This window comes from Halichoeres trimaculatus, unplaced genomic scaffold, assembly GCF_033239565.1.
Source record: "Halichoeres trimaculatus isolate MK-OKI-2021-1 unplaced genomic scaffold, fHalTri1.1 fHalTri1_scaffold_9, whole genome shotgun sequence".
Taxonomy (NCBI): Eukaryota; Metazoa; Chordata; class Actinopteri; order Labriformes; family Labridae; genus Halichoeres; species Halichoeres trimaculatus.
The window spans coordinates 18850176-18877684 of NW_027437188.1; the positions used below are offsets into that span (position 1 = coordinate 18850176).

The 27509-nt window shown below is 39.2% G+C and overlaps 1 protein-coding gene across 6 annotated transcripts in view; it reads right to left on the reverse strand.

Annotated features, from left to right (window-relative positions):
- Positions 1-27509, reverse strand: part of gria4a (glutamate receptor, ionotropic, AMPA 4a) — a 139915-nt gene that overhangs the window by 25084 nt on the left and 87322 nt on the right. For all 6 annotated transcript variants that reach the window (XR_012599103.1, XM_074679407.1, XM_074679406.1 and 3 more), the window contains exons 10-13: positions 26736-26846; positions 18260-18466; positions 15188-15403; positions 12823-12983 (exon numbers count right to left, since the gene is read on the reverse strand). Coding sequence is in view for 5 of the 6 variants with exons in the window: in XM_074679407.1 (XP_074535508.1) it covers positions 12823-12983; positions 15188-15403; positions 18260-18466; positions 26736-26846 (695 nt within the window). In the remaining variant the exon portion in view is untranslated. The remainder of the gene's footprint in view (positions 1-12822; positions 12984-15187; positions 15404-18259; positions 18467-26735; positions 26847-27509) is intronic.

The window sequence follows — 27509 nt, forward strand, 5'->3', positions numbered from 1 at the left end:
CCAGAGGCATTGATCTGTTTGTCCAGAATAATGAAGCCAGTGTGTGCCGTGATGAATTCTCCTGTGAAACAGATGTTGGGATTTGTTATATATTCATTAGAAAAAGTAGGAAACATCTTTTTGTCACTAGGTGGAAAATCATGATGGAAATAAAAAAGAAAGTTTTGAAGAAGAGTAAAGAGTGGTTCTTTTGCACTACTTTGCACAAGATCTTTGTCTGATCCTGTTGGTGCATTACTTTTCTTTTGAATGAGGTAAAAAAAAAAAAAAAAAAACTAAATGAAACATAAAAAGATGATGTTGAAATATTGGATAAAAAAAGGATGTTCAAACTCAACATCTTTTTATTAACTCTTCCTTTCAGATTTTTTTTTTTTCCCATCTGTACCACCCTTACGTAATCAGATGAGCAGTTTTTTTCCCCTTGTTTTGTTGACCAGTCAGTCATAATTTTGGCATTTCTGTTTCTGTTCACAGGTAATGTAACATCAAATTGTCATGCTACTCCTACTCCATACCCAAAACCAATATTAAGGGAGTTATATGATTTGCTGAAGGCATCACGAGAATAATATTGAGAACATTTCTGGTAGAGGTGAGTATTGGCAAGAACCTCACGAAACGATGTGATACTTGTGTCAGGATAGAATAATATCATGATACCACAATTTTGTGGTATATTGCGATATACTATAGTTAACTATTTGATTGAAAAGAACTTTTCCATTTTATTGTGTTTGAAATAATTAAAGTCAGATGTAGTGTTTCACACTTAACTTGAAAAAATAAAGTACATCAAGTTTGTCAATTAAACTAATGTTGCAAAAAAATTGTTGGGCGAAAGACGTGGTCAGATGGTGAAACTGATAAACGTCACTTGGTGTAACCAATGTTACTCACAAAGATCTAATATTGTACAAAATATGACTTTGATAATTATCCTATCATTCTACTACACTGTAAAATTAAATTTAAAATGTTTTTAAATTAACTGACCCAAGAATAGAGAAAAAAAGATGTTTACAGCATTAAAACCCATATCATCAAGTTTTGAAATAAAGTATTTTGAATATAATTTGAGATCAAATTTATTATCCAATTTACTGGCAACATTCAGTGGAGTAGCTCTTTGGCGCTATCTACTGCAGGGGAGGCTGGGAAAACGTATTGTACTTCCAACTCACCTAAAATACTAATATTTATGTCGACAAAAGCATTGATATTAAGATTTGAAATATCAATATTTTTTCACAAGTTAAAGCATTGCAATATAATGACCTATCAATATTTTTTTAAACCTCTACTTTCTGGATACTCTGGACTTTGACCTTTCTATAAAAGTTAAGCATGATATTCATGCTTAAAGCCCACCTGTGCCTTTTACTGGATGATATGTTGATTCATGTAACAAATGTAGTCAGAAAGTTATATTGTCAATGCTGAAAACCAGCAGGTGTCATGGGTATCAACAGATTACTGATGAAACTAAACTAAAATTAAAATGTAAAATATATAGATACTTCAAAAGGTTTAATTTACAGAGTATAAATCATTCACAAATACAGGAAATTGATCTATAATTGAACATTTAGTGTCACAAATTCATGTAAATGATTATGTAATGCTTTCGGAGACTTCATATTGTCATGGAGTGGGAGACTAATCACAAAATCTATTGAGATGCATTTATTGTTCTTTTGTAAGGAATCTGTCTGATGGAAAAAGCCTTATCAAGCAGAGTCTTACTTTTCATTGAGAATTAATATAAATGCTTTTCCAAGCCTTGGTCTGACACCTTAAATGTGAACAATGGATGAGAATTTAAACCTTTAACAATTGTTTAACATTTTCTCAGGATAAAACTCATTTCAGGCTGGCAGAGTAAAGTCAGATTTCAGAATAAGGAAGAAGTAGAAGAAACTTTTGGGGGGTCTGTGCATTGCAAAATGCTAGCTTAAACCTCATGCTAATTAACCCCTGGTTTAATGTTTACACAACTCAGGCCTTTTAAACAGATTAACTTCTTAAGTCATGGAGAAAATCAGGTTCCTTTCCACTTGAACTCAGACTCCTGCTTAAAGCTGGGAATAATCTGAATCTTTAGTGCAAGTAAACACAGTCTGTTCAGTGGTTTATCAACCAAATGAGGAAGTCTGCCTATGCGCTGGAGTTCTTATATCAAACACAATAAATGCTTCAATCATCAACACCAGACTGTTTTGTTGAAGTAATTTGCTCGAGAGATTCACTTCTTCAATCTATATATTTACCAGCAGCAGGTGAATGCATTCAGAACACTTTGTGTGATTCATTTAGGATATCGACAAGACAAGACTGAACCTATTCAGCTACATTTATTCAACCATACAGCAAGTGTGAGATGAACTGATGAATAAATTCCTCTGCTATTTGGTCAACTTCAGTTCAGCAGAAAATGGCAGAATGATGCAGACGGAGTAAATTAAAGTCTAAGAACAGAAAGTAGCAGATTGCACCATAACTGAAAGCCATCCTGTAAGTGTCTGATGAAGTTTGTGATTTGAGTCAGACAGCTATGGTTCAGCATCTCAGGAGACATGAAAGACGAGCACCAGAGAGCATATAATGAGACTGGGGACGTCATGATTTACAACATATGTGTTACAACATGTGTTGTCCTTGATTTGTCAGTGTGAGTCTCCTTGTGTGCGCGCACTTGTGTGCAAATGAAAAGGGGAGAGGGTGCAGTGCTTGGCCTTGGAAGGTGGGAGACATGTTTACCTACAGGGGAGGGGTCAATGGAGCATGCAGCTGTCACAGGAGACCATGTGTGAGAGTCTGCACGCATGCATGGATACATGTACATGGGTGTGAGGCTTAATTTGTGCACAGGTATTCCATTTCTTTCTATGTATGCTCTAGTGTGTGAGGTTGAGCATTTAGATTGACGTCCCAAAGTGTGTAGTTTGTGTGTGTGTGTGTGTTGATATGCAACAGGCGAATCCTTCTATAGTGGGTCATGTATCATCTATGATAGCCAACAGATTGCCTCCCCAATCCTCTGTGTGAAAGATTAATGGCATGCTGTTCCTCCTTCTCTCTCACACACACTGACACACACACACTCACACACACACACATACAGAGACTCCCATACAGTTTCTTTTGATCCAGTGCATTAGGTTTTCTTCAGGGATTCTAGAGAAAGCAGTTTTAGACCATGCATGTGATTTTTTGTTCTACTTATGAAGCCATGGGGCGGCTGAGCCTCAGGAATCGTGGGGGGTCCCTCAGTAAAAGGGTTGGCAGTTTTATATTATTCCATGCAGGTATGTGAACCTTAAATGGCTCCTGGTGACAGAGTCAGTAATATCTGAATGCAAATGAATGAGATTAGCTATTGCTGATGGCCCCCTACTATGGCAGAGGCTGTCACACAAGTCCATTCAAATAACTTGAGGGGAAGGGGAAAGGTTCAGGCAGGGGCTTATGCTGTGTTCCATTTGTACTAGGAAGTCGGAATTTCTGAGTTCAGAGTGGGAATGCTCCCCAAGGGTGGAGTTTCCGACTTATAAGTTGAAGCAGAGCACCCACACCACCCCCGAGTTCCCAGTGGAAAATTCTGAGTTTAGGGGTAAACAGTAAGTAAGCTCCAATCATATTATTTTTATTTTAGAATTTCTGACCAGCGTTTGTCTCAATAAATCAGCCTTATTTATGGAATTATTTAATGTTTATATACACAAATACTGCTGTTAAGGCAAGTTTTTCCGCCTTAGCAACTGTAACGCTGAACTGGGAGATGATGTCGTTCCCATTCCCGACTTCCCAGTTCCGAGTACAAATGGAACGCAGCATTATTCCTCTTTTTCCCATCACTGCTTGACAGTAATGAGAATCATCCTGAGAAGAAAAATTAGATATTATCAAATGAATAAAGAAAAAAGAAATGGTAAAAGGGAACGTGTGTCAGTGATGAAATGAAACCATGAAAATTCCTGCTCCTGCCAGCAGGAGGACCACTGACCACAGAGTCTTCGTCTTGGCCAAAACTGTCAAACTTTACTAGAGCAGTTTTGGAATCATCTTATGATGATTTAATGCTTTTTATGAGAGTACAGCTCAAACAGGCCCAGTTTGCAGATTGTCCCCTTGTGGTAAAGGAGCAACGTGCTGGAGGTCTCCGTTAGATAGATGTCCAAGAACACACACACGCGCCCACACACACACACACACACGCGCCCACACACACACACACACACACACAGGCACAAAAAATAAAAGGCTTAACAAGATTGATGCTGACACATCCAAACCAAAATACAAACAACAACAAACAGAGCACAGACTGGAAAGCTGTTTTCTATGAGTTTTTTTTTCACTGTGTTAAAATCTCAGACTTGTTGCGTACACACGGTGAATATGTTTTCAAATGTAAAGGCAATGCTTGTTAATGCAAGTCTACTTCAACTGAGTCCTCAGAGGGGTTGACATTATTTCAAGTCGTTTTGTTTCTCATACGACTCTTGAAACAGTTTATGCTTGCTGTAAATGTCCCTCCCGTTTATACTGTCTTTAACAGTCAAATCAAAAGTTTCCTCCGCAGTAAGTGTCTTTTTAATTTTGAATTCCCTCTTAATGTTTCCAAAGAGAGGGTTTAAGTGCTAAGTAGCAGCAGAGGCACAGTAAGACAGAGAGGACATTTTAACGTCTTAATTTGTCTAACAGGCTGTTGATGCCTTATGTTGGCTTTAGATAAACTCTGTGAACATCTCTTTAGAGCAAGAAAAAAAAGAAAAGGAAGCAATCAAAACAGTTGACTGCTCATTAAACTCTCAGACTATTGTTTTGAGACAGATCTTGTTCATGTTTTAAAACTACTTCTCTGAATCTAATTTCTGACAACTTTTTAGACTTTTTCCTAAATGAGCAAAAAGAAAAAGAGAAACATGAGAAACGAACTAATTAACTCACAACAATTGGTAAACTCCATATGTCTAAGGATCATGATAAAATCTTTTAAACTACCTCAGACATGCCAGACATTACGGGTGATGTACGTTCCATTTGATTATGCAAATCATCAGCTTGTTGAAAACTCATTTCCTTGTTTGTTAAGACATGCAAACAAGGAGAGGAATGAAATACTCATTGGTGTTACGTGATTACAAAGCAAAAGGACTCTTCAGTTTCAAGTAATGCTAACAGACATTTCAACAAATGTCTGCAAGGAGAGAGTCTGTGGTGTTTAGGGGAAGTAAGGCATTCATGTTTTATCTGTACACACCAAAAACAAGAAAAAAGCAGAAACATACACAGAGATTGAATTATGTCCAGGAGGGGTACATGAGTGAACACAAGCACCCTGATTTCTACACCTGAAGTTCTTTGTGGCAGCTATGAAGTAAAGAGTCTGCATGAAATCAGGTGGGGATATGTGGGCTCGGGTAAAAGACTGAAACATTCACCTTGCAGCATGCTCTTGCTGTAAACAGTTTATTAGAAAAGTTTTCAGACCTGCCTTGAAAATGCCACAAGTTCAGAAAGCCTAGCTTTGACCCTTGAACATCAGATGCGGGTAAAGTTTCTTGATTGTTGGATTTAAACTCTACAGTATGAAGGCAGATTGAAGCCTTGTACACACATATGTGGGTATTTTCAAACACCCCCCATTTGTTTTTAAAAATACTTTCATACACATGCATCAGGCAAATTTTCTGATAGATGCATGCTAAATGCACATTTAGCTGTTTTTCAGACATAAAACCCGTGCAGTTCAATTAGAATGAACCCTGAACCCCTGTCATTCAGCTGTGATGTTTGAAAACCAAAAGCTCTGCTTCCTGGTGCATACAGGAAACCATGAAACAAGAGTTTTCAGAAAACATTGCATTAGTGATGTAAAACTGCGGTTTCTTGTGGACGACAGGCCTAAATGTGTGAAAATAGATGCGGTTTCCAAGATACCCCACTATGTGTGGACATGGCCAAAAAAAGTCAAAGCAAACCATTAAAAAGCTAAGGCCTTGTAGGAAGACAATGAAAAGCATGATGGATTTAAACAACAGGGTTGACAAAAGTGAAAGATATGAGAAACTCTACACAACAGATGAAATCCATAAACGCTCTCAGTCTGGACTTTGACCAGGTACTGAATTAGAAAAGCACTCAGAGAGCGCAGACCTCCACCAAGCATATTGTGATTCTCATGCAACACTTTAGTCCTACTTTAATGTTATACTTCCTGTCAGCAGACTGTCTGCTACAGTTTGGTGTTAGATGCAGGTTTGTACAATAATTTGTTACCAGACAGTGTTGAAAGTTATGATGACCCAGTACATATTTCATATTCCAGATCTTGGTATCGAGAATATTGCCAGGATCTGGATCATACTTTTGCATCTGTCAGAAATTATAGTGACCTTGCCTTGTATTGTTTTGCAAAGCAATCCGACCATTTATCATGTACTTAAATACACATATGGTAAAAAACAGCCCTATCTCACAATGATAAAGAATCCTTTAAGAAAATCCTGGATCCAGACAGTGATCAGGATCACCTCTTAAATTTGATTAGTTCTTCATTATCCTGTTTTGAAAATTTCCTGAAAATTTCATCAAGATCCGTTTGTTACTCTTTGAGTTATGTTGTTCACAGACAAACAGACAAACTCTCCCAAAAACATAACCTCCTTGGCAAAGGTAATCATCAATCAGTTAGCAAGCTTTGGAGCTCAGCTGTGGTGAACAAGTCAAACCATTAGCTCGATCTGCTCCTGGCATTAACTATTCAACACCCACAACCTTTTAGACAATACTTGCACATGATATTCACACACGCACACACATGCACTGACACACATGGGCACACTGATTGCCAATTCGTGGCCTCATTGGCGGTAAATACACACACATACACACACACACACACACACACACACACACACACACACACACACACACACACACACACACACACACACACACACACACACACACACACACACACACACACACACACACACACACACACACTCTCAAACAAAGAGAGATGTAATTTCAGATGTTTATTGACAGAGGCAGATCTAATCCCTTTGAGATGTTCACAGGTGATCAGTGTCTCTCGTCTCCCTGCCTCTCCTTCTTTCCTTCACTTGTTTGCTCTTTCTTCCTCCATGTACACAAGCACTCTTTGGCCATTTCCTCTCATTAAGAATTCCAGTCCCGTCACCTGACCGTCCATCACTTTGTTTCCACCCTTCTTGTGGTGACCAGGCTGCTCTCCTTGACATTACAAACCCCCAAAGCCTGAGCTGAAAGATGACAGGTGTGTGGTGCAAATGCCATCTCAAGGTCATTCTGACGGTGTGTGCGATGTGTGAGTGGGGCATCTGCCTGCTGCTAACCATTACCTTATGCCTGATCGGAAAGGTGAAGGAACAACAAGTCCATGTTTGTGTGCATGTGTATGTGTGTGTGTGTCAGAGAAACAAATGCTAGTATGAATATTCTATTTTAACTATACAGACATCCGTTATGACTAAACCATATGATCTAACATGAAGTCACAGAGAAAATGCTAGCAAACGAAAGCTTTTTAAAAAGAAAGACGAGACGATAGCTTGAGCAATACATCCAGAAAAAAGAGAGAGAAAAAATAGGAGAGTCTTAAGGAGTGTGTGTTGTACTGAGTCTCCAGACTGCAGAGATGACTGCAGCAGGAAGAGAGGCACCCACTCTGAATACCAATGGACCCACTATGGCAGCTCAATACACAATACACAATGCACAATGCACTTGCACAGTCACACACCCTGAGCCGCACAGTGCATAAAATCAAAAACTGCTTTGTAAAACATGAACCACTTGACCAACAGATGTGCATAGAAGGCTGAAAAAAAACAAAAGAAACAAAAAATATGTGTGTTGCGCAAAATAAACTATAAATACACTGTAAAAGCTAGTAACTCCATACACAACAAAGCAGTCAAAGACAATCATACACACATCACGATATCGCTTTCAAAATTAGGGATATTTTTCCTTATTCAATGTAGTATAAGACAATAGCTACTAAACTCTGGATGTATGAAACATTAAACGTTTGCCTCATGCAGGAATAGTCAGTATATAGAGTAGTCATTCCACATCCTGACTGAAACCAGTCAACTAAATTGAAGGTCTCTATGGCAATCACATGTTGAGATTCTACCCACTAATCTACATGTGTGAATTTGGCATGTGTACTCACTGCACATGACAACATGAGAAATAGTCTTATAATAAAACCAGAGCCAGGGAGTTAGATTCTGTGAATGCAGTCTTTTTGAAATTACAAGTCCAGAACTGCACTAAAAGGAAACAGCACTTGAATGTTTAATTATAGTCAACACCAAACAAACTCTTTTTAAAGGTCATGCAGTCCTCACAAACTGACTTCCTTTAAACACTAACATTTTATTACCACCTTTTCCCTTTAATAATACTTTGAAATCACGACCTTGATAACTGAAACTAAATCTACCCCAGTTCAGACTCCTATGAAAGATTATACCTGCCTCGCTGAGCTAATGCAACACACCACAAAGAAGTGTTTTATGCTCTATAATTGAAACCCAGAGGATTTTATTTGTTTGTGAAACTAGCTGAGTAGAGACACTGAAAAGAGACTACCTAGAAGTAAAGGAAAATTTTCAATATTACCGCAGGTGCATGATGATATCTTTCTTTTTATTGTACTTATAGCACCTTGTACAATCAGTTGTGTCTAAAATCAGCATAATAGCTTTGCTTTCCTGCAATGGAAGACAGAGGAATATGAGATGAAAGGAAATCTGCTGTCAAGATTGAGAGATGGTACAACATGATGATATGCGCGACACACTGCATCTCCTTTTTCTGAGGACATGATGTAGTGTTTCTGCAGAGCTCAGTGTCACAGTGGAAGCTCATTCATCACCTGGTTTTATGGCAGAACGCCTGGTCTGCAGGCTCATTTCATCATTTCATTAATGAATCTGATGAACAATTTAATTTATCTCCTTAAATATTTCCTACCTCTTCCTTCAAAATCACGACTGCATTATTACAACGATATTTCAGTACTTGAAGTGTGTGAATAGAGGGAACAGTAAATGACGTCTTGGCTCGTCAGTCAAGGCTCATTGTCTGGAGCAGCGTACACTTCAGCCCACACACAGAGATTAGGAAGTGAGTCACTACAGTCAGCAGCCACAGGTGAACGTTGGGGTGGAGGTGAGCCTGGTATGTAAGCAGCATAATGATGATGACATGATGATGATGATGATGATGATGATGCAGAGATGCTGGGGGTGTGCCAACAGCAGTTGCAGCATAAGCAGAACAAAAGGAAGAGCCAAGCACGACAGATTACATAGACAAGTGTGTTAGTAATGTGTTAGACGGAGGGAAGTGAGTAATATGCTGCAGGAAAAAACACAAAGCAGCACAACTCAAATTTATCAGATCTAAACTCCCTTAATGTCAGTTTATGTTTGTGTTGGGGTCAATGACAAGTAATGACAATTGTTGCCGTTCAGGTTTCGTCATAAGTGATTCAAAAACGACAATGATGCCTCTTTGGGTGTTGAGAAATGTGGGTGTTTGACACCTTGTGCTGATTCAATTAAGCTAAATAGCCTTTTACTGTGTAATGTTGCCTGATTTTACCTCAGAAACAGTTACCAGGAGTCAAGTTTAATCTGCAGCAACAGATTAATCAGGCAATAAAAGGATAGTGGAGACAATTTTTAAACTCCTCATAGACACAGCTTTATGTTATATGTTGGTGTTAAATGCTCATAAGCAGCAATTTGTAATTTTCTAACATAGGACTCATCATTTAGCATTTAAAACAGAAGTATTCCCAGCCTATGCAGCACTTGTATTATATGAGAGGTGACAGGGCTGGGTGAGTTATATGACAGACACTAGCTCTATGTTAAGTATCACATTATGGCTATGACAGCTGAAGCTCATTTCTTCATGTCTATAAAAACTGCCGCAGGTGATGAAGAAGTGTATGTGCGTGTTGAATTATTGTGAAACTGCATGCATAGTGTTTTCTCTGCATGTGGGTTTCTGGATGTCAGCCGCTGCCTATTTTAGTGCACACTGTGTGCAGGTGTTTGTTTAAATGTGTGGCCAAGCAACTGATGTGTGTTTTTCATTACGTGCACTGGGGCTAGAATTGGCCTGTCAGTAACGGTAAAGAGGGGAGGAGTGGGAGACGACAGGTGTCGGGGAGTGAGAAAGAGAGGAAAAGAGAGAGTGTGAAAGAGATGGATGAAAGATTGCAAAGAGAAGGGCAGAGGAGCAAAAGAGGAGGAGGGAGAAAGTTAAGTTTGGGGAGATGATGAAGAACTTTTGTTCTTTTCCAAAAGTGAAATGCTGGTTGGAATGCAGCCGAAAATTTTAGAACTACTTGAAAATTACTTGAAAATCTCAGTTTTAAAGGAGAACTGGTGTTTCAAAGAAGAGAAAGAGGTTGCAAAGATTATAGCGTGTCTGTAATAACTTATTCCAGTGCCTGGATTCTCATAAACAATAAAACTGAGAAGGGTCTTCCTAGGTTAATGAAGATAACATTACTTTGTATGGTTCATTTGTTGGTCGTGGACACCAAACTGGTTATGTCTTGAGTGATATTTTTACAATTTGTGCTCGTGTTTGTATGGAAATCCTACATGTAACCATTACCGTATCGTTTACATGTGAAATCAGCTGTTAGCAGCCTTTAGCATGTCACTGCTAACTGGTGCAAGGCCTGATGTCTTCCCACAAGGTGAGGAGAAGGAGGTGAGGATGACGTGCTGGTTCTCAGGTGTGAGCTAAGAAGTGACGACATGGACCTGTCCTTCCATCCATTGTTATTGGGAACGTAGGCTCTATCTCTAATAAGATGGACAAGCTAGCCATGCTAACCCAGCCACAGAGGGAATACCAGAAGGCATCATGCAATTCACAGACATGGCTAACTGAGCTAACTCCAGACGCCACATCGGAAGAGCTTCACCTGCTGTGAACAGACAGGATACAGAAGGTAAAGACTGAACAGACTGCTAAAGAAGCTCAGTCCTGGATCCTGTGGAGGTGGAGGCTGGCTGAACTGGAGAATAATGGGCAAGCTGTCATCATCTATTTTCTTATGGACCTTTTTGCACTTTCAATACACTTTCTTACTTAAGTTTTTCTTGATTGCGGGATAAATCAAGTTTTTTTTATCCTATTCTATTCTATATCAAGCTGTTATTGAGTGAGTATTCATACTGAAAAATCAGTATTTAAGTACAACCTCTTTTGCAATATATAAAAGCACAACTAAAACATATATGTACTCTGAAATAGAGAGGTGGAAATGAAAAAGTATGAGGCTGAAGTTTGAGCTATGAGTTCAGAACTCTTATAAACAGTGGAGCATACATTTTTGCAATGACTGTAATTTACTAAACCCCTCACACTAATCAACTTCTGATGACTTCTGAACATTCAGGTCCTGGTTATGTGGCTTTCATACCTGTACCTCACAGCAAGAGACTCCACTTGTCACAAGAACACTTGCATCTATAAATACTGCCATCTAAGAGTGGGTGTTGTCAGGGTTGAGCATAGAGAAGAATGAGAGAAATAAGAGTCTTCAGTTTTGGTTATTGTTTCCATCAGTTAAACATGTATAAGGATGTCACCTCAACTCTAAGACAGTTGTTGAACATCACATTTGGGTGTTTGAAGAGAGTCTAGTCAGAGAAACTGCTCATTGTGAACATCATCACCCACCCACTCACTCCCTGAGAATGTTCCAAGCTTCAACCTGCAGCGTTTATGCAATGACTCACCCAAACATCTTACAGACTTTTACTTAGAGACTTGCTTCTATGCTTATGCACCCTACCTGGACAATGGTACAAAAGTGTAGGAGTGAGTTTCATGCTTGAAAAGAGGCTTGAATATGTAAGCAAGTCAAGCTGTAAGAGAAAACTCTGTGCTTTACAATGTTAGGAGAATAGATTCAGAATGTGCCAACTGTAAAAACTAAATTTACCACAGTTCTTCTTTTTAGCCCACAGCACAACACAACCCTATCACACGGCTCCACAACTTTGATAAAGTGATAAGTGAACATTCACTTTCTTGCCATCAGTTCTTATCACTCTTTTAAGCGCACACAGACACATTACTCAAGTGCTCACACCTTCTCCCAGCTCATCGTCTATCACTACTTTCTATCTGCTGCTTCTTCTCTCCTCAGATTTGCTCCCTAAAGGTCTTGAAGATGATGGGCATGAATATTTCACTAAACTGCATTCTCAGGTTATCAATAATAAAATGCCATATTCTTATAAATATTCTAAAAATACTGCTGGACTCAGCCTCTTCAGTGCTGCATTAAAGATTCATACATATCTAGCAAACTGCTAAATCCTCCAGCGTAGCACGCTCCTTATGGACACCTCCACTCCACTCCACTACATTCAGGTGTTTCTTCTCACTTTGGTGTGTGAGTGTGTTTGTATCTATTTGTGTGTGTCATTCTAGCACATTTTTGCATTGTTCAGTAGCACATTGTCTTGAAAAGCAGTCCAGTCCAGTGAAAGCAACAAAAACAGTGCTAAGAGGTGAGTCACATTGTCAACAGTCTGAATCACCACCGTGAAAAACCAAAGCACTTTAACATTACAGCCATTCAGACTGACACACACGCTATCCCTGCCGACACAAACATCCTGTATACAGACTCAAATACTATCTCTTACTCCCACTGTCTGACACACAAGTGTTCACAGAGGCACTTGGTTTGTCTGGCAAACACAGTCTCTGCCTCACCGTGGCGAGATGTCGCAGCCCTGTTGCATAAAGGCTCCCAGGGAGAACCAGAGAGAGTTGAAGATGCCGAACTCATTGGGGGGTTGGTCGGTGGGGCCCTGCTCTGTTGTGCCCTCTTCAGGCTCCTCTGCATGCCACTCGTACGGACTGAACCGACTCACCTGAGACAGAGAAGGTAGAGTCATAGACCATTCAGAAATCGAGAGAGAAATAAATACATCAAAACAAAAGTTAAACATGTTTCTGAGGTTATTCTTGTGTCAGTCAATTTGTTCACCTGGAGTTTTTAAAACCTGAACCTCGTGGACTATTAGAAAACCAACTATCTGGACTATAATTGAGAAAACCAGGGTTATTAATTGGAGGTTTTGAATGTGCAGGGTTTGGGTTACATTGGAATTAAGTTGATAAGAAAGAAAAAAAATCTGGTCATGCCCCCGATTATTTGAGTTTATTGTTTTGATGAGGTGTTAAAGTCAGGTGTTGTCTGGAGGATAAGCCTCTGGATTACAGTCAAGGGAGACAGAGTTGTTATAAAAGACAAGTGACTTTTGTTTGGCAGAGCTTGGTTTGAGTCATAAATTTCATAATAAATTACAGTTACATAACACACATTAGGATATAATTAAACCCAAATTCTGGTCTTTCACAGAAACAAACTAAGTAGTTTTGGTACCTTTTGCAACAGATTGCTACTGTTCCCATCATTAACTGTGTTTCAAATGTGTGTTAAAAGTCAGAGATAATGAGAATAGATTTGTTAACATGTTTGTGCAATAGTCTAAATGAATGTTGCATAATCATTTTTGTTACTTCAACAATAATTTTCCATAACTGGACATTGCAGTTTTACAGGGATAAAGGGCTCATATACTGTCCATATATGACTGGTGATTTACAACTTTAAAACAACACAAAACAAAAAAACAAAACAAACATATTTTCTCACACTGATGCTTTAGAAAAGCCTTTTTAAGCCTCTATCTGAAACATTACATTTTAGCTGCTGTCTCTTTAAGGCTCCTTGACCTTATCAGTTTATTATATCTCACAATATTTTTGGAAGAGACCATTTTAAGCAGTTTACAGACTGATTCAGGGATTTCTACAACACATGACTATGTAGCTGTTTGAAAATCACTTTTTGCTTCATTTTCATGTTTAAATATGGAAAAGCATTAGACTCCCTCTCTGAGTAGAGCAAATGTGTCCTCACTTTGTAACAAACTGTAGATCATTACCTGGATCATGATTTAGAAACTGTGGGCCACAGACTGAGCTGTGAAATGTAACTAAGTGGGAGTGGGAACGTGTCATATTATTGAAATTAGTTAGAAATGCTTTTTACCACATTAGCTTGCATTTCTTAAATAAATAGCATCAATAGATGCCAAAGGTCCCATATTATGCAAGAATCACTTTATTAAGTCTTTTGGTGAAATTTGTGGGTCTTTAGCTTTCCTCCCAGCCCACAAAATGTGATATTTAATGACAAAACTTGTGCTCAGTAGTGCTTGTGAATGTAATATCCTGAACTAAAACGAGCTGTTTGGATTTTCAGGATTTGCCAACATCAGCGATTCCCTTTTTTGCCCATAACCCTCGAGAATGCAGAATTTGAAGAGCCATCACTGCTTTGTTTTTGGGTGTAAACAGCCACATAGTTCCATGCTCAAGCTTCCCATCTCAGAAGAAGACAAGACTAAGTGGCTAGAGTTTATTTATCAAGGATGTGTGTGCTAGTCGCTCCACGGCCGACTGCTTTTCCAACTTTGGACAGTACAACAGAGGGTTAGCAAATAGACTGGTCCTGAATCCAGGAGCATTACCAACCATCCACCAACAAACCTCGGACCCTGGAAATGTGAGTATTTTAAATGCTGTGTGCTGTGGAGCAGATGTAAGAGCTTTTCCTCAGTGCCCCCCCTGTCTCTGTGTTAGCTTCAGGATGCTAACTGTAGCGGTTACTAACTGCAGTTAGCATGTTGTTGTTTTAGCCTGTAATGTTACGGTAAACGAGCTTCGCTGTTTTCTAAACATTGTGCACTCGGAGCTTGTGGCGCCGCTCTCAGTGACGCAGAAGAGCAGGGTGGTATCAGCAGTGGCTCATTTACATACAAAGGTCACGCCCACTAAATCAGAGCATTCTGAACAGAGGGGCTATGAGAGCCTGGAAACAATGCTGCTGTGCTTGATTTATTGGCTTTTTGGACCAAAACATGTTACTACCATTTCATGAAGACATCAATGATCCATATTAAACTGCAGAAAAGGAGCATAATATGGGACCTTTAAAAACATTAGGTATGCCATGATTTACTTTGCAAATGTTTGCAGATTTCAGCACTGACTTGTATGTACTCACCAAAAACAGCACCACACTGACTCCGATGTAAGCAAACACTATGCACATCCAGATCTCATAGGCCAGCGGGTCCAGGAAGGAGAAAACACCTGGTTTGGACTTCTGGGGCTTTTTGATCATGATTGAGATTCCCAATGACATGAAGGGCTTCGAGAAGTCAATCACCTCTTCTCTCACCAGAGTGATGGTCAGTGGGGCCACGGCAATTTCTGCTTTCTGCAGGATGAGGTGAAGTGTTTAAGTTGAGCTTTGCAATATCAAATGTCTAACTAATGGGTAAAAGCCAGGATTTTTCTACATGCTGAATAAGGGGAAAGAGAAAGAAAGGAGAAAAATGAAATACAAGAGGTCGGCTAAAGTAGACAAGTGCAGTAAAAGAATCAGTGGAGTTTGAAACAGGAGCAGCATAAAGCAGGGAATGAAAAATATAGCAAAGGCACCATGAGGGAATTGATGCAGCGGGGGTGAGAAAAAGGGGAGAGGGAAGGGTTGAAAGAGACAGAGTGGGTAGACAGAAAAACAGTCGAATGACAGAGAAGTAATTCATATGTGGGCATGAAAGTGACACTACCGGAATATATATTAGCCTGCGAGGTCTCACACACATTTGCATGCATGCACACACAGATGAGGAGTCAAAAACATCATTCATTCAGCACACTGAGTATCTGTGTCTGAGTAGCAGCGCGTGGCTAAACAACGTCTGCAGTCTTAACCGAAAAAGAGGCTACAACAACCGCATTTCAAAGAACTAGTGTTGCATTGCAAGAAGTGAGGATGTTACAATGCAGGGAGAATAAACAGGGTAGACAGACAAAAAAGTCAGAAGTGATATGCAAAAGAAAACAGAGGGAGGAGCGGGGTGAAGGAATGTCAAAACCAAGAATGCAGAGAGGAAATAAATTAGAGCTGGGAAGCCGGAGATGAAAGTAAACTACATGAAAGAAAGGGAGAAAAAAGTCACAAGGACATGAAGACATAAAAAACTGAACAAAGAAGGGGACTAGAGTGCTGAAGTCTTACAAATATGTTTCTCAGTGTGGCAGAAGAGTCATCTGAAAGGACTGCGAGTGTTTGGAACAAATCAAACCAGATTAGCAAGTGCAGCGGTTCTGCTGCGTCACCTTCCACTAGACGGGTTCTGGAGGCTAATTAATTCTGTCGCTGTTCTGCAGCAAACGTCTCCACTCTAGCTCTCCTGCAAAGTGACGACTGACATTGTCTCCTGCATTTCGATAAAGTTTGCATTCAGACAACAGTTAAATCCCAGACTGTGCATAAGCGTGAGTGGCATAATTAGCTAGCTTGCCAGATTCTGTAAGAAATGAGTGAACCCTTCAAGACATAGTAACTCTGCAGGAGGCTGACATGGTAACTAAGGAGATGCAGAGCTGAAGGAAACTTTTTGCACTTCATTGGAGTTATTTTAAGCTTTTTCAGCTTTTGCCTGATGGCCTCTTAAGGGATCATAATAGCACGAGCGCACTTTAACATACTGTGACCTTCTTACTGGATAGCCGAGCCACACAAATTGGCATTGATTGCACTGTGGTTAGAGTGGTAAATTGTTGCAAATTGTCTGTGCTTCTTCTGTTGAGGTGTAACTAACACTGCAGTACTTTGTGAGTTCAATATCTTTGGGTCCTGTGTGTAAGGAAATATTTCTGCTAAAGCATCTGAAATTTTGAATTGAATCTTCAAGTTTAAACATCTTGAAGTGGAGCTTGTTTACCAAGTCTATAAACAGTCAACTCCAGTGTGTTATTAGTAAGTGGAAAGCGTTAGCCTTGAGTCAAAGTCATTTCCTGTCAGCTGTTTGTCACAAAATCAGTCAAAACAGCTTTCATCAGTTTTTTTTCCCCACATTCAAAAGTGAAAACAATCCCAAAATCTGGCCAGACTTTAATCACAGCATTAAATATGAAACCAAAACCAAAACATAAAAAATTAGCTCTCACTCTATTTTTTGATCACATACTGGACTATGTAAAAGTTTTCTATGTCTGAAACTGGACATTTCTCAAATGCTGCCCTCATATTTTCTAACTGAAAAGCATTTGGTCTATGTCTGTCCTTCTGTCCTCGGTTCTTTCAGTAAATGTTTTGAGTTAAGAGTGCCAGGCTTGGATTGCCATTAACTATGAGTTATAAAGGGATACAAATTCAGGGAGGAAGAATAAAGCAAAAGAGCCACAGTACAAGGCGATGACCTTTACTTTCATGTCTAGCTTCTTTGAATAGATCCTTAAACTTCTCAAGCAACTGTGACCCCTGTGTTCTGCAAAATCCAAAAAAGTTTAAGCCAAAGTTCATTTTTTTGGAAAACTAAGTTTCAGTTGTTTTTCATATGTTGCTTTTACATTAAAGTTGAATCACAGGTTTCTATACTTCTAATACTTCTACTTCTTATATTCACAGCAATGGTGTTCAATTCAATATCAATCTATCAACCCAGTGGAACTGCAAAAACTGAAAAACTAGCATTTTCTTAGGCTGGCTCCTGAGATAAAGTAACCCCTCTAGTCTCATTTTTAAAAAATGACATTTTTAATGTGTTGTATATAAAATTCAAGGCAGATATAATTTAAAAAACAAACAAAAGAAATGTGACTCACACTGAGCAATACAAGAAAAATGGGAAAAGGGTAAAAAAAAAAACCTTCATGACAAAGAATTTGTCATTTGTACTTTGAGTTTTTTTTTAAACTTTACTTCAATGACAAGTGTCTGTGATGTCCTCTAATTTTTCTTATCATTGACTTGTTTTTGGTTACACTGTTCTTTCTGCACTGAACTAATTTATTCAGGACAATCCATTCATTTCAATCCCAATGTTGATGTGTTTTATGGATTTCACTGCACAAGCTGTTCTGCACCAACTACCTGAAGTAGAATTTATAAAGTAGCCTAAAATTAATTTGAGTAAAAGTGAAACAGTCACTCACTGTTGCTGTTTTAGTGTTATGTCTTTGTAATGTCAACCTTCCCTGTGTGTTCTAAAGGTTGTCAGAGACTCTAATATATTAAATAATAGCAGCCAATAAGTTTTGGTTTATCTCCATCCAAACTCACCCCATACACGAGTTCTCCCACCATGCCGTTCCATATCTTCGTCTCTGGATCTCGGGCTCCGTATTTTCCATCGGGTACGATGGAGATCTTGTACTTGATTCCGATGTGTTTGGCAATTTCTGAAGCCAGGTCCACACAGTAACCCTCATACTGCTCGTTTCCCTCATAAAGCTCCCAGTTCTTCTTCAGCATCACGTAGGGACCCTCCTACAACAGCAGCATAAAGGGAGAAAGACAGAGCTGTTTGGAGGAACATGAGAGCAGCCATTATTAAAAGAAGGAAATGAAAACCTATCAAAGGGAGCCCAAAGTCTGGTTGTAAACATTGTACTAGAGGAAAAAAATCATGCTGCACAAAGGAAAGTAACAACAAAAAATGACTCCTGCCTGACAATAAAGTTAAACATTTTTTTGACAGAAACATTTCATTTTTATCATGCACAAAGGGAAACAGCATAAAACAACATCAAATTTACACAAAAAGATTGCCTTTAAAACCCGTCTGACAGATTCAAATGGACTTAAAGCAAAGCTTTGATCACAACATCAGGATTCTGAACCTAAAAACATTGATCAACTTTGTCTTTGACATGTTAAAGGAGGTAAACATCTCACACACATGCCATGGAACAGTTGTAGGGAAAACTTAGTAGCCTTACAGCTTGATGAAACCAGCAGCACAGTTTATGAAATAGCAAAAATACAAGAGCCTTTTTTTCAAAGGAAATTTCTCAGTTAGATGTTTTATGTTTTGTGTTTCTGACTTGCAGCACCTTGTTATATACTTGAGTCTGACTCTACATGCCTCCACTGGGACCTGCACCTGAGTCAGAACAACTTTAATGCTAAGAGGAGAGTGAGTGAAAAGAATGAAAAAAAAACAGGCAGAGAGAAGAGAGGAAGAACTCTACTTTAGTAATGTGTTTTCAAGCCAAAAACACAAGTAGCTACAGTCACAGAAAACATTAGTACTTTTTACAAAGAGAAACACACTCACTCACACACACACACACACACACACTCACTCACACACACTCACACACACACTCACACACACACAGACACACACACACACACACACACACACACACACACACACACACACACACACACACACACACACACACACACACACACACACACACACACACACACACACACACACAGGCCTTTGAGTGATGGCATATCCATCAGGAGCAGTGAGTTATGGTTTTACGCCCGAGGCAGCTCACCCTGTAATCCAGCTGAAACCAAGCCTATTAAAATGCTATCAAAACCTTTTTAATCAAAGGCTAATCTCATCTAATTAATCGTACAGGCTCTCTATAATATCCAACTCTCTGAAGCTAGGAAACTATTTGTGGAGATAATAAAACACAATGAAAAATGAGAACATGTTGTTGACTGAATGCTTCATTCAGGAAACCTATTCACATTGTTTACAAGGACAGTTAAATGAAAGAAAGAGAACACATTCTTTAAAAAGAAAAAAACAAATCAATGATAAATGAAATCAATCTAACACAGATTTAGAAAGAACTGACAGAAGAATCATCAGCCTTGGAAATTGAATTACATTGAAAGCAATTATAGAGCAGACAAAACCCTGCAAAGGATTACCGCACAAGTACCTCAAGTAAAACTGCTGTAAACATATCCACAGAATAAATAAATAAATAAATATATATATATATATATATATATATATATATATATATATATATATATATATATATATATATATATATATATATATATATATATATATAGATACATATGCTCTTTACATCCTTTTTTCAAACAAGAATTGTAATCTTTCAAAAACTTTTGAGATATATTGAAATAAAGTACAGCTTAGGCGAAGAAAAAAAAAATCACATAAACAAAATACTCAGGTCATGACATTATCACATTTCTTCTAAACAAACCATTACTCACTCATTTTGTTGATACAAAATACAGCCAAACCAAAAAAGTGAAAAATGGCTTTTGATTTATGCTCATAATTTTTCTATTAACACTTCTACAACTACCATCATCCTCAATACCATCATCGTCCTCATCCTAAACAATTCCCCCCCATTCACTTCAGTTTTCGAACATACAAAAGCATTTCTCCCCAAAAATGTCATCATCAGAGACATTAGCAGGTCCCGGGGTGCTCATCCCATTGACTCAACATGAATCATAATGTTAATGAACAGCAGAACAGCTTCAAGTAAATTCTTTGTAATACATCAGCACAGTCATGAGGACCGCTCTGTGGCAGAGATGAACTAGCTCTACGAGCCTGTAATCACATTTTAAAGAGCAATATACAGGGATTGTTTTCTGTATACAGAAGCCCAACAAAGTAGCGATATTTAAATCTTCTCATCTTCTTTCTGTAGGGCTTGAAGAGAAGCTGTTTGGTTGAAGTCAAAAATGAAAGCAAGTATGCTTCACAGCTCCAAATTGTCGATTCTGACATAAGTCCCACCTTCATCAAGGCAAGTAGCCAATCATAGCTTTAGATTTTAAGGTGACCAATCAGATCTCTAGCAGGGAAAGCTTCTGTCATTATAATGACTTCAATGAAGCTGTCCAATCATTTCACTGGCAGGACTGACTGTAGCGATTCCACTGTTTGACAAAGATTTACTGATGCCATCAGTGACGCTCTTGAAAGGTGTCAGCGACCCATTTTGCTTGACTATTCCTCTCAAGAGGAACCATTTATATAATTTGTGTTGAGAAGAAAAATAAGTCTAGTCGCCTCCTCCTTCATATTACCCTCAACTTCGTCATGTTAGAAGGTCAAGTGTTTGAAATCTGTGTGGGCTACTTTGTTGAGTTACTTTTGCATTACACATAAACAGATGCACACATACCAGTGTGAGCGCTGCCAGCAGTAGCACTGTTTTACATGAAATTCTCCTTAAGGTTTGTTATCAATTCACCCCAGACGCCTTTGTCTCTGTGTGAAGGTGTAGTGTGCCAGGACAGTGTGTGAGTGTGTGTAGCAGGATGTTACTGAATGTGTTTACGGCTGGGAGGAAAGTGTTGTGCTTGGCTGTCACATGTGGCCTCATGAATAAGGTCACGGCAGGAAAAGGGAGGTGAATAGAGGAGAGACAAAGGGAGGAAATGGGAGCAAAGATCACGAAAAAAAGAAAGGAAAGCCAGTAAGAAATGCAGATGGAGGGAGGGGGAGAGGAGTGTATTGGCTGCATGAAACTACAGAAAAAAGAGATGAAGGATCAGATCAGAATACAAACAGAGATTGCTTCAGGGAAAATAGATAGTGGGGAAAAAAGTGTGAAGGAGGGTTGTGAAAGAAAGAAGGACTATGACAACATGAAAAATGCAAAGGAAAAGAGGCAGAACTGGATGAAAAGACAGACATAAAGAGGGAAAATGGATGGGGGAAAGAGGAGAGCAGCTTTGTAGAAGCAAATGGTAGGGGCTGATAAGACATGAAACACTTCACACTGGAGCCAAAAAGGCGCACAGGACGCTTTGTAAGCCGGTTAGCCATTCAGTGTTAAAAACAGGCATCTGACTGGATGATCACCTCACTGTCCGGCAGTGCAATCAGGCTGCCAATCAATCAGTTCAGCATTTTGAAAAGCCAGACTGTCACAAAGAGAGTCAGCCAACCATCGAGACATTTAATCAGCCCGAAAGATGTCCTGAGAGGGGAGCCAGGCAGTTGGTTAGTCACAGCCTGTTTCAGTCAGTCAGAGGCTCAATCAGTTCATTCATTAAATAATTACTGCAATTACAGTACATAATCATCTATCCAGTCACATATTTGGCCAGTGAGTCAGCATGATTATCTCACAGCAGTTCAGCCTTAAAGACAGGATGGCTGCTCGGCAATCAGTCAACCAGTAAACCAGGGGAGAACTCACTGAGTCAGCCAGTTAGTCTTAGTCTGCCAGCTGGTCTGTTTCCAGGTCAACTTGCGCCTTTAAAATCATATCAACCCAGTCAACCAGGTGGCATACATAACAGCTTGTACCATACCTTTATTTTTAATTCTGTTTAAACAGAAGTTGTGTTAAGAGTCACTAGAAGAAGCATGAATTATTAGCCACTAAACTGCCATCTATGTTGTGTTTCTATTTCACCACAGTTTGGCTGAACTTGTATTAAGTTTTTCCAAAGCAGACTTTTCAAAAGATTGCATATTTAGCCTTCTGTCATGCAATTTGACCTACTTTAAACTACTTTTCATAAATAATGTACCCTTTCATTATCAATTTCTCATCTTCAGCTCTGCTTATGAGTGCCATGCATCCTGATGAGGAGCTTTGTGGAATAGGAATATTACCGTCTTGTTTACTGTCGTGCACAGGGAAGAACGGTAGCTGTGCTGTTATTTTCAAGACTGTAGATGTGCTTTACTTGACTATCCATCCATCATGCTGAATACATTTGGTGTTATTTCATTAAAAGCCAGCATGTTTGATTTAGTCTAATACCTATTTAGAGCTGATTTCACATATAAACTGCTGAAGACGAATCATGTAAGCTGCGGTAAAGTAAGGCTTAAGTATAAACAGGAGTTTGTCATATCCTCAGTGGCTTTGCTGACAAGAAAACCGAGCGCTTAAAGGTGTGTGCTTACAGAAAAAAAGCTTGACAAATAGTTTTAATCACTGCTCTGCAAACACTGCGCTGTTATACATAGAGTGCTTAGGTGCAAGAGTATATGAGTTATAATTAATTCATGCATGAAAAATCATGGATTTTTGCATGAATTACCAAATGGTTGTAATCAAAAAACAGTAGACTGATAACTGACCAATACACTGAATTCCAAGGCCCCATTTACTTGACGTTTCAACCCAAAATGCAAAAATGCAGTAAAAATATAACTGAAAAAAGTAGAGTTGAAGTAGTCATCTGGCATATTGGCAAATGCTAATAGAAGTGGTGCAACAGAGGTACATTTCGTTTAAAGACGGTTAGCAGATTCAGCAGCACAAGCACAACACAGTACTCCGCGACGATCACAAGTATTTATGAACTATTGTATGCACATGCGCAAAGTGGAGTGTGACATCAGCATTTCCACTGGAAACTGCGGATTGCTGTTAACACGGCAAAAGAGAAAAAAAATCAGAAAAATTTCAGACAAAAATCCACTCTGGTGGCTGTTTTCTGAATTTTCCATTTTTGGTCGGCTAAAACGCTATGTCCGCGAAAACAAGAGGCTAAAACACTACAATACGTATGCGTTTCAGCCTAAAACCGTTGTCCTCTAAAGTGTTGTGATCATAATTCCTTCAGTATAACTTAGGGATGGGTACCTTTCACATTTGAAACGATATGGTACCAATGCCCAGTACCTGGCAATTGGTACCGGTACTCAGTGGTACCAATTCTTGGTACTTTTTTGTGTTTCTGTGGTAAAAAATATTAATTTGTTACACAATAAAGAATTTTTTTTTTCAATTTAACATATTTATTCTGCAAAATATAACCTTGCAATGCTGTGTTCATATCCAACATGGAAAATTGCCTACTCTTCATGTTTTTGTGTGCTGATTATACTGATTATTCATTACAATTCATATACTCTGTTAGACTGACAGTGCAAGAATCAGTGTTATGATAGTGTGCGTGACTCTGAGCTACATTTTTAATCACACCCAAGCTTGAGCACATTGTATATTCTCACACCTACAGAGGGTTACATGACTGTGTAAAATTAAAGTCATCCTCCAGTTAATATATCTATAATGTGAAGTAGGGGAGCTCTAATGCTTCAGACAAGCTCCCCCATTGTTGAAAAACCTCTCTATTTATGAGGGGAACTCTCTGAGGAAAGTTGGCTGCGTGAGCATGACTGAGTAGATTTACAGAGCGATGGAGCAGAAAGATGAAACGCAGGTATCTAGAAAGGTGCAGAACGGACAGGTGAGGGCTCCATGATGACCTCTCCAGGTAGCTCCCTGGTACACAAAGCAAGAGTGTGAAAATACAAAGAGAAATATTTGTATTTCATAGTGTATTTCTAGCAGTTGGTTCTCCAAAGTTAAACTGAGAAAGTTGAGATGATTGTTGTTTCCTCGAAAGGAGTGAAAAGAATCTGAATTAACAGGGCTGTCTCATGGTCTGCTGATTTTTTGTGGCCAGATGTCAAAATCTGACAGCGGGCACAGAAATCCCTTGCAGAGCTCTTGTCCAATTGCGGCTTATGTCATGTGGGGAAGACAAGAGCACGGTGAGCAAGGCGTCCCTTTGCCACACAAGCTCCAATCATTGCAGCTATTAATCTCTTTTCATCTGTGCAGTTCTTCTTTGTCATTGTTGTTGTGTAAATGCAAAGAAAATTACCTCCAAACAAATGAAATGACCCTTCAAACAACACAGAGAAGAGAAACAAAAGAAAAAAAGAGTCTTTGTACAGAGTGCACACTCAGTCTCTCAGTCTGTCCTCTCCCTTTCCCGAGGGTTTGCGACTCAGGTGAGTGCGTGCTGCTCTGCTGCTCTGCCTGCAGACCTGGCTTCAGTGTCGCAGCAGAGGCTTCCTCATCATCAGAGGCTGCAAAGAGGAGGAGGCTGCTGAGCTAACGTTAGCCAAGGCCTGCTGAGGTCACCATCCACAGAGAAATATGCGGGTGGGGGGAGCAAGGTGGTAAAAATGAAGGGTAACACAAGGGATAGTAGGGTTGGAAAAGTCAAGACAATAGGATAGACAGACATAGGTTTGAAAAAAGAGGAAGGGACATGGAAAAGACGAATGCAGTAATTTTCTGTTCTGCACACTCATCTTTTTCACACCAACACAGCAAATGTTACTGAAAGCCAAACAAACCACAGTCTGATATTTTTTAACAATGATAGTAAATTCACACATTACGTACATATTCAAAACAGGACTATGTCACACACTTGCCCTTTATTTAATATGAACTGTTGGGCTGTGTTCATTTGTTTCACCCCTGACTTTAAGCTTCACACATGCTGCTCTGAGATTTAACACATTGCCTGTTGAAGTGTGCACATCTGGAGGTGGGGCTGTCACTTGGGACATTTAGTCTGGCTGAATTCATCTTTCTGAACTCTTCCTGCAGCATAGGGGGTTGTTTTTCACTGCACATCTGACTGCTCACTCCCACTTCTGCCCACTAGAGGTGCCATAGACCTTTTGTTCTAAGAAATTAACATCTCTATAGGTGTTATATGAGCACAACAGTACACTCTAAGTACTCCTAAAGATATTTTGGTCATACTCAGGACTTTTCTGGATGAAGGCTTGAAACAAATTGCTGAATTGCCAAAGCTCAAGAATCCGAGGCTTGTTTTATCTCTGGCCTGAAATTAGTCCTTTGAGTTGCTTTCACTTGCATCACTTTGCATGCCCAATTGAATTAGACTGATTGCATTTACAGGAAGGGGATGGCCACCATAAAAAGGCTGCAGATGGGTGAAGTGAAATCAAATGTAAGCAGAGGATGTGCACAAATCCACCGATTAGCCCTCCTTTCTCCGTGTTTGTAGAAGGAAGAGGAATAATTAGCCAAGGCTGCAGACCGGTGTCTATGTGGAAACCATTAGAAGAGACTGGACTGAGGTCACCTCTAAATGGTGATCTCAGGTCAGTTTTTAGATTCGCCTGCTAATGAAACATTAGTGCAATCTTCCAGCTGGACAAGTGCCACTCCCTACTGGCTGTGCTCTGCATGCTGCTCACTGCAGTTTGTACAGCTCATACAGCTCCAGTCTGAGACCCTAGTACACAAAAAGCTCGGCTGTACTTTCCAACTGAGCTTTACAACATGGATTTATCAAACAAAGCCAAAGATAGTTGTATCATACTTCAAACCTGAGCTCTTCCTTTAATGTGTACATTAACTCATCTGAGGTTGTGACCACTTAAAATTAGTCACTATCTACTTGCTTGCAACAACTCAGTGTTTACAGACTCTATTTTTTTTACATCTATGACTCAGAGTAAATGTTTTGCCTCATATTTGAATAAGTGGAAATAAAAACTCTCACCTTCTCTTTGCTGTAACTTATCTTGTCAAAAAGAATTTTATGCTCTTGTGTTGGTCTTAACCTCACACAGGAAAGTACTGTGTCATAGAAATGACAGCACATTGCTATTAACTGCAGCCAGTGCAGCCTAACCAGTTTAAGTGTGCACCCATTATTTAACCTGAGCCAAGAAAACTTCCAAGCATGCCTCTGTATTTGCATGCCTCATAAAGAGAGAAAATCTTCTTTGCGATTAAGTATGTAATATTAATCACCTTGTTTACACCTAATGTGTCATTCGGATTAGCACCATTTTACCTCTCCAAAAACAAGCCTGAACAGTCAGGCGGATTTGAGCTGGAAAATGGTGTGACAGCAAGGTTTTAGTGAATACAAGGTTGTGCAAGTGAAAAGAATGACTGTCAGTGCTGAAGGACAGAGTCCTCCAAATCCCCAAACTCTTAGTGCATGCAAGAAAGAAAGAAGTCTGGGGGTACATTACCATGATAGTTGTCACCACCACCGTCCTGTTCTCCATCGATGAGCTGTCATTCGAAAGACTGTTTTCATTCTGGACCAGCACTAGTTTGTCTATGTCGTTCCAATAGCCAATCTGAGACAAACAGGAATTAATGAAAGAGATCAGATCATAAAAGTATCATTCAAATATGAAACGTAAAATGCTAACGTTTGCAAAAGACAGCCATTACACAAATAAACAGGTTTAAAAAAAAAAAGCAAGTAAAACAAGAGTGAGACAGGGATAGAGGAAAAGAAAGATAAAAAATAAGTCAACTGTATGCGCTCACTCCTTCAGATTTCCCATTGGAACTGTACAATATATTGAGAGATATTGAGTTTGAGCCAAGAACTTTCAATAAACACACATTGCTGTCCAAGGAACACTTGAGAAGCAGGAACATGGTGTTATTTCTTTATTATAGGTGCTACGTGTTTCCTCATCTCTCAGCATAGAGAAATTATGACTTCTTCCAACCTGAGCCTCCTACTTTTTTTCTGTTGTAAGGGTTTTACTCAAACTTCCCTTGTTTTCATCGCTGTAGAGTTTTATGTACCCAAGGTTGAGTGGTCCATGCTCTCGAGTGTACACTGTAAAAAAGCTATTAAAGTAGAAGCTGAGATGTTTGAAGTGCAATCATGCAGAGATAGTTATTTTTGCAGGGAGACAGTTATTAATTAACAATTACAGCGATAATTATACAGTAAATGAATAATTTCTTTTCCAATTATTCCCCATGAAGGATGAAAGAAAATA